The sequence below is a fragment of the Sphaeroforma arctica genome (genome assembly GCF_001186125.1).
Source record: "Sphaeroforma arctica JP610 unplaced genomic scaffold supercont1.1052, whole genome shotgun sequence".
NCBI lineage: Eukaryota > Ichthyosporea > Ichthyophonida > Sphaeroforma > Sphaeroforma arctica.
The window spans coordinates 8256-16978 of NW_014039506.1; the positions used below are offsets into that span (position 1 = coordinate 8256).

Below are 8723 nucleotides of genomic sequence, written 5' to 3' on the forward strand. Positions count from 1 at the left end.
TATATATATATATATATTGTTATAGACATGTAAATGTATATGTACTTATTGCAAACTGCTCACCTCGAATTCCAAATTAGAATCATTCTCAAAATAGAAAGTATCGTTCCGCAGCTGAATATAGTCCTAAGTACTTATTTCACACGCTTGAATGGGTTTTGAATATTTATTTAGACTTCTCCTTCCCTCCGGCGTCAACAGACCACATTCAGAATATATGTTCTGTGATGTATCTGTGCATTCAATCGTGTGGACATTGGAAAGGTATATACATATGTAACGCACTTAAATAATACCGCCTTACGTATATAAATATGTATAAAGCTATCAATCATCAGCAGCCAGCAGGTCAAAGCCTCCTAATTTTAAAGTGGATAAGCGCATAGTTATGCACAGCTGCTTTTTTATATTCAGAGCACATATTTTTAGGTGTATTTTAAAACAGTGTCAAAATGTGTCAAGAAAAAGTGTCACACTTTTAGTAACAAGAGTACAATATTTAGACACATATCTGGTATCACACAGCCGGTGAAGAGTTGGTATGTCGTAAACTAGTATTTAACTACAAGACTATACTGAGGGTTTGGCTGTCAATTTTTAACCGAATTTAAATAAAAAAACAAATGTATGTTTTTAAAAATATTATGAGGACAGTCTACCGTTGACTGATAAAATATGTCTACTCAGTAGTTTACGACCGAATTCCTTCCGTTTTAAATTCGATCGGATATTAGAAATCATTCTAGAATCCCTATCCTCTCTGAGGGATTATGGGACTCCGAGGATTTGTACTGGTGTCTTGTTATATAATAAAAACATTATTGCTATAAACGACAACTTGCTCGAATAAAAAACAATCCGGTGTACTGCAAAAGTGAAAATACATCGCGTGAGGGGTGTTTGGTAGTAGTTGTGTTGACTGTTATGTATTCTATTGCCCCTGCTGAAAATACCAATAATGAATAAACAAACCAAAAATCTTTCCGGTGTTTATTTATCTGTAGAAGAATATGTGTATGTATGAAAACACGCACGAACAATCCGCAGCGTTCAGTCAGACACACTTCTACTACACACCATATACACTACAAGGGTACCTAGGGTGCTTGGAACATTTACATATATACATATAACACCATATAAATAGCTCATCATGGGAGGTGTGTGACCAGGTGTACTTGTACTTCAGGCTGATTATGTTCACTAAATTGAGATGTTTTTTTGTTAGATATACACAACCGCGACACTGTCAATATAACGCCCTTACTATCTCAAGTATAGTAAATAAGACATATCCCTGTCCCTTATAAATGCGTAGTGCACTATTCATATAGTGTGTGCTGGCGTGATTTGTGGCAACTTGAATTATCCTGTACGGTGTGTTAGTTGAGTGAAGAGCTGGTAATAGCTCCTATCCACAGTAAACCTTGTAGGTATATAGTTTGTACTCTCACCGGAGATAATGTATTCAATGTAGAATGTACGAATGCACTCATGTAGATGTCAGTGTTATACTGTATTGGTGAACTAGTTGGCTCGTGTGTTTTGAGATTGCCCAGGTAATCACGCTCACTCCTGAGTGATATAAGGGGAGGAGGATATATATACCATTGTATGATAATATCTGAGAATAATAGCGTATATATTCGCATACATGTTATCTCAAATGGTATTTCATACAAACAAATGCACTGATCAGTATGCTGGGTATGTCCATATATGTATACGATCCACTCGTGTAGTTGCGAATGTCTGTGTGAAGTTTCAGGTTCTGAGAATAATAGCGTATATATCCGCATACGTGTTTTATCACAAATGATATTTCATTCAAACACATGCACTGATAAGTATGCTGGGTATGTCCATATATGTATACGATCCACTCGTGTAGTTGTAAAAATTTGTGTGAAGTTTCAGGTTTCAATCGTACTACTTATCGTGGTCAGTCTTGACGGCATATATTCATTGCTTTGCTCGAGCTTACAACTTAGCTTATGTTTTCCAATCACGGTCCGTTCGAATTTGGTCTCGTACGTGCGTAGATTCAAGCAAATATTGTGACTATTTTTAGTATGGTAATATCGCCGAGTATCGACATGTATGCTCTTTTTATGACAATAGAAAGTATGTTAAATTGAATATAAAATAGCAAGTATGTTACATTTAATATAATTGATCCATGTCCTTCTGCACTCGATAATATAATCTTTTATGCCCACCCTACCCCTCCTGAGTATATATATATCATATTTATGTATACAAACACACACATTCATGGATATATATGAATATAAATATTTATATTTCAAATTTATATGTATATATGGATATAGTGCCATATACTTGTACTATAATCCTTAACTCATAACCTCACTCCCTTTCCCTGTACAACTACAGTGCGTTTCTTAAACGTTATCCGGCCGTTCATGGCATTCGTGCCAGAGATCAATGCACCGGAAAAGAAAGTAAGTATATTTTGTCATATTACACACATTTAATCATGGGCAAACTTCAGCCGAATCTGTGTGTTTATGAGGCAAATCTTGTGTGTGTTATTCTATGTGGATTACGAGATCCTGTTGCACGCATGCATTGAGCACAAGTGGGTTTGCAATCAGATTACCGTTGGGTGTTGTTGTGTAGCTGTTAGTCACTCCTCTCCTGAAGAGTATGCGATTGAATCGTGGTGTGTATTATATAATGTTAATCGTGTAGGTAGATTTTAAGTATCCAGACCCGTATGGGAAGAACAGTCAAGTTCAACGTTCCTGTTGAAAAAAAAACTCATATAAGTGCGAGTGTTCAGCTCATGCTAACAGTTCGTCTCTACATCTATTTATATACACTGCTGTACACCACATGTGAGAAAGCACTCAGAACGAGTTAAGTCACACCACACACGTTTTTCTTGTCTACAGAGTCGCGTATTCACTGTCGGGTCCGTCGCACACTACACCTGAGTACATAAATATGAATCTGAGTAATTTTTCGGTTTATGAATTTGAATAGTTGTTTGGTTTATGAATCTGAATAGTTATATGGTTTGTCTTCCCCACGTGACCACTGTAATAAAATAAGAAGGGCATTGGGTATGGCTGTATTGCACGTGTGCTCGGATGTACTCCCCACAAACAGATGGTTCACATCCTCACTGGCAGGTGCAATTGCTGAAGAGGCTAACATAACGCATCCAAGTGCATGAAGCATGTATTATCAGATGTATCATCTTTCGTATATCACCATTGTCTGTATCGGCTAGTCATTCTCACGAAGGTGCAACCACACACACTAGCAGGCACATTCTAAGGTGTCACACACGCACATACTGGACAGCCCTGTCTTCACCTGCAGTCTACGCACAGGTGTAATCTAAATCGCTAGAGCATCTCATAACAAGGCAATCCTATCCCACACCCACAGGTATAATCTACAAACATCGTACACATGATACATCCACACACACCGAACGAGCCATATCCGCAGCCTCGCCCAACACTTTCCCCATCCCCCACCCACAGGTCCAATTCAAGGAGAGGGTCGCCTGGACGTCCATCACGCTCATCATCTTCCTGGTGTGCTGCCAGATCCCTCTCTTCGGTCTCATGTCCTCTGAGTCCGCCGATCCCCTGTACTGGATGCGTGTTATCCTGGCGTCTAACCGAGGTACTCTGATGGATTTGGGTATTTCACCCATTGTTACGAGTTCGCTGATCATGCAGCTGCTTGCGGGGGCTAAGCTCATTGACGTGGACATGAACCTTAAGGAAGACCGAGCGCTGTTCAATGGCGCCCAGAAGCGTAAGTGGTTGACGATGGTGTTGGTGGACGTGGGGTTATATGCAAGTGTGTTCCGATGTGGGTATGTGTATATGTACGTTTATATGCATTTGTATATATAATCATATTGTATGCTTGAGAACTGTAAGGATGCATTATATAGATTTGATGTATTTACGACAAAGACAGTCTATGTACACGTATGCGTATGCATTCTATATGGTATTCTGTGTTATTACCACGTACTGTTTCGTTCTAAGTCTGTGTAAATGGATAAGACCACCCCTTGTACAAATAAACACTTCTGCGTATCAATCTGGTTTATTGTATTATATTCTAAATATACCTCGCTCAATCTAACCCTCTACAGTGTTTGTTGTACTGTTTACCTTACCTTGACGTATAACTCCCTATCCTTGCATTATATTCTAACTACACCCCTCTCCATCTCCACCTACCCTATCCAGTGTTTGGTATGCTAATCACCTTCGGTCAGGCGTGTCTGTACGTGATGATGGGTATGTACGGAGAGCCCTCTCAGATGGGCATGGGCGTGTGCATCATCATTGTCGTACAGCTGGTCTTCGCTGGTCTGATTGTCTTGTTATTAGACGAGTTGCTGCAGAAGGGTTATGGCTTAGGTAGTGGTATCTCGCTGTTCATTGCCACCAACATCTGTGAGACTATCGTGTGGAAGGCCTTCTCGCCCCAGACCTTCAACGTCGGCCGAGGTGAGTATACTAGTTCGGTCCTATGTACTATGTGATATATATATAAATGCATATGCGCATGTATATACTCATGTACCATGTTAAGTATATATAGCTATATATATATTTATATGCGCATGTATATACTCATGTACCATGTTAAGTATATATAGCTATATATATATTTATATGCGCATGTATATACTCATGTACCATGTTAAGTATATATAGCTATATATATATAAAAGTAAATGTGCATATTTATTTGCTGCTGTCTATTTTAGACAGCAGCTGCCATCTGATATATTTCCGTGCGCATGGCTATAACATATTTCAGTATTTAATGCGTGACGAAGTTCGGAACCTTCTAACGATATGTATTCCAGTCGCACATAACCCACTCATCGTATCCTCCACACCCATCTCTCTCCGTAAACCCTAAACCCAGGAAACGAATTCGAGGGTGCTGTGATTGCCACCTTTGATCTGCTGATTAAGCGTCCTAACAAGGTTGGAGCTCTAAAGGAAGCCTTCTACCGACAAAACATGCCCAATCTCATGAACCTGTTTGCCACTATCTTCATATTCGTGGTCGTTATCTACCTACAGGTATGTACTGCTCTGTGCTAGCGCTTATGTGTGTGCTTGTTTTTCTAAACCCCACACTCGTACCTACAAGTAGCGGTGTAGCTTGTGTCTGCGAGATACACAGACGTGTACAGTTCGGATGTATGTGTGACGAGTTTCATATGTATATTTATATTGGCAATACATATACCTGTGAAAGATGGGTCCAAGTTTATGAGCCGTCCTTCTACCGTACTATGTTGTCATGTATACGATATTGCAGGATATACTTCTGTGCTACTGATATCGCATGAGAAACAGTTCGGTCCTTCTGTACAGAGGGAACGGCCCATGAGTGTTCAATACACAGACCTGATCAGAGTTCATACATGCTTACCACTGTACCTTGTGTGGATGTGTGCACGCCTACTCTCACTCGCATACTTTTTTGTGTACTTTATCATATACATGCTGATTCCTGTACCTAGAGGCTATGCTCGCTTGTGTCCCTGTGTGTATGTGTGCATGCCTGCTCTCACCGTATTACGTCCTTGTGTGCTTCATAACATACACAGAATCTCTCGCTCGTCTCGCCTGTGTTGTGTTACTACTGTCGCGATAGTAAACCTTATCCCCCCCCACTTGGTTGTGATCCCATTAGTCTATTTCTCGTGCCCTAAGTCTCACACACGCCACCCGGGTGGCCCATTCCCACTCTACCACTCTCCCGGCAACAGGGTTTCAAGATCGACCTGAAGATCAAGAGCAGCAAGTTCCGTGGACAGGACATGACGTACCCCATCAAGCTGTTCTATACCTCCAACATCCCCATCATCCTGCAGACAGCCCTGACCTCCAACGTGTTCTTCTTCTCACAGGTGTGTCTGCATAGGCACATTGCTATTTATACGTGTGCTTATAAAACGTACAGTGGCATTTATACGTAAAACGTACAATAACGCCTGTAATCTTGCTGCTGTCGGTTTTTATTTTATTTTTTTATGTGAATCGACGAGTTGTTTTTGTTTTAATAGTACGTTTGGGTTTATTATGGTATCTGTATCGTCAATACCACACCTTAAAACGAACAGAGAGGCACATGTAGCGCATTTATTCATTGAGCCGGTATTTGTACTTACACCTACCATCACAAGCTGTACTTGCAGAAAGATATGTATGTATGTCTGTCGGTATGTGTTTCTCTGTGCGTCTCATGAATGGTATACGGTTTTACCACGCGCACCCATACACAACGATTGACACATGCACGTCAACCCCAAGTCACGCTCGGATATTGATCAACAAACACACATCCACACAACGCAACACAGCTGCTATTCAACAAGTTCGAGGATGTGTTCTTTGTGCGCCTGCTGGGTGTGTGGGCTTCTGAGGGACCCAACTCAAACCCCATTGGTGGATTCTGCTACTACATCTCTCCCCCACACTCTCTGGGCGAATGCTGGAAGGATCCTGTCCACGCCATTGTGTATATGGGTAAGTATGGATTATTTATGTACTTGTCTTACTTATATATATATCAGAAAGGAATGAATAGAGCATGCGTAGGCTTTGTGTCCTGTTGGACCACTTGTTTTGTTGGTGCTGGTTGAACCGTGTGTAACGCTGTATAATTTAGTACCTTTCATATACAATACGTATTCTACTATGAATATATCACCAGATTGTATATTTAAGTGTAACTATGAATTTATATCAACCAGATTGTATATTCATGTGTAACTATGAATATATATCAACCAGATTATAGATTCATGTGTAACAATGAATATATTTATAGATTTATGTGTAACTATGAATAGATTTATAGATTTATTTTTAACTATGAATATGTATTAACCAGATTATAGATTTTATGTGTAACTATGAATATATATTAACCAGATTATAGATTTATGTGTAACTATGAATATATACTACCAGATTATAAATTTATGTGTAACTATGAATATATTTATAGAATTTATGTGTAACTATGAATATATATCAACCAGCTTATAGATTTATGTGTAACTGAATATATTTATCGATTTATGTGTAACTATGAATATATTTATCGATTTATGTGTACTCTAGCAAATGACAATCATGCACGTGGATACTATTTAAATGTGCGACAGCCATTGAGAGTTCAATACACAACCCTGATCAGAGCTTACGAATGATGATAGCTGTACCTTGGTCTATATATATTAACTTTCTATCATGTTTCATACTGTACGTATTTATCTGTATCATGTTACATACTGTACGTATATATTTGTAACATGTCTCATACTGTACGTATTTATCTGTATCATGTTCCATACTATACTTACATATCTGTATCATGTCTCATGCTATACTTATATATCTATCTCATGTTATTTGGTGCGCCGTGAGGGGGGTTCTTGCTATGGCATGTAGTCTACACGCGCATGCCATGTTTCTGAAGTTTAACCCGACAACTGTTTTTTATTAGTGTGCAGCGGTATTTATTAGCTATCACCTAACATACACACTCACCCGTTCCCTTACCTACTGTTCTATTTATATCCAGTATTCATGCTGACCACGTGCGCCGTCTTCTCCAAGACCTGGATTGAGGTGTCCGGTACCTCTCCCAAGGACGTCAACCGCCAGTTCAAGGACCAGGGTATTCAGATTGTAGGGTTCCGTGACTCCAGCACTCTGAGTGTACTCGACCGGTACATCCCCACGGCCGCTGCCTTGGGAGGATTGTGTATCGGGGCTTTGTCCATCATTGCTGATCTCATGGGTGCCATTGGCTCGGGTACTGGTATCTTACTGGCTGTAACGGCTATATACTCGTACTTTGAGGTGTTTGCTAAGGAGCAGGCCGAGGCCGGCAGCATGAATGCGCTGGTGATGTAGAGATGTTCCGAGCGGGCTTGCTTGGTTGGGGTGGTTGCTGGCTGGCTTGGTTCCACTTGCACCCGCCTTGGGGGGGTTCCCCCGGACACCAGACTTTACGAGGGGAGGGGGGGCATGTGTTCAACAAACAAACGATGCGTCTCGACGGATATTGTTAGACTACACGTGCACATACATGTGTGGGTGTATACGAGTGCCTTGGTTGGAGTGCATCAGATCTTTACACCATATACTTATATAGGGAAAGCACACACGTGTGTGGGTGTCAAGGCGTATCTTGGTACGAGTGTATCAGGTCTTAATACCATAATTATATATGACAAGCGATGATGTTTCTCGCAAGGCAATGAGTTGCATCACCACACCTTGGAGTGTAATCAATAAAAATATCTACGCACAAATTATGTGCGTCACAATCCGAGGTACATTTAAAATCAAATTCACTTGTGTATCGTCGGTATGTAAATTAATTTTTTTCAATATATATAATGTATATGAATGCATATAATATATATATTTATATATATGTACAATATATTATTAGTATTATATCATTATATGTATGTATGTGTATATATAAATATATATTATATTACATTATATTTATATATATGAATATATATAAATAGTGTATATATATATCTATAAAATATAGATGTAAAAATAGATATATGTATATATATATATTATATATTAATACATTTATATATACATATATATAAATATATATATATATATATATAAATAATATATATATATATAAATATACTTATA

The 8723-nt window shown here is 39.1% G+C and overlaps 1 protein-coding gene across 1 annotated transcript; it reads left to right on the forward strand.

Annotated features, from left to right (window-relative positions):
- Positions 1-1007: 1007 nt before the first annotated feature.
- SARC_09816 (protein transporter Sec61 subunit alpha) lies at positions 1008-8393 on the forward strand. The gene is made up of 8 exons (XM_014296159.1): positions 1008-1160; positions 2398-2465; positions 3519-3798; positions 4245-4508; positions 4936-5096; positions 5792-5932; positions 6386-6551; positions 7615-8393. The coding sequence occupies exons 1-8, from the start codon at positions 1154-1156 to the stop codon at positions 7947-7949; spliced, it is 1422 nt and encodes a 473-aa protein (XP_014151634.1). The 5' UTR covers positions 1008-1153; the 3' UTR covers positions 7950-8393.
- The last annotated feature ends 330 nt before the right edge of the window (positions 8394-8723 follow it).

What these genes read in the sequence shown, in the direction of transcription:
- SARC_09816 (XM_014296159.1), top strand. An exon ending in GACCTTCAACGTCGGCCGAG is followed by an intron (nt 4,509 to 4,935) that starts GTGAGTATACTA and finishes CCCTAAACCCAG; the next exon opens with GAAACGAATTCGAGGGTGCT. An exon ending in ACGTGTTCTTCTTCTCACAG is followed by an intron (nt 5,933 to 6,385) that starts GTGTGTCTGCAT and finishes AACGCAACACAG; the next exon opens with CTGCTATTCAACAAGTTCGA.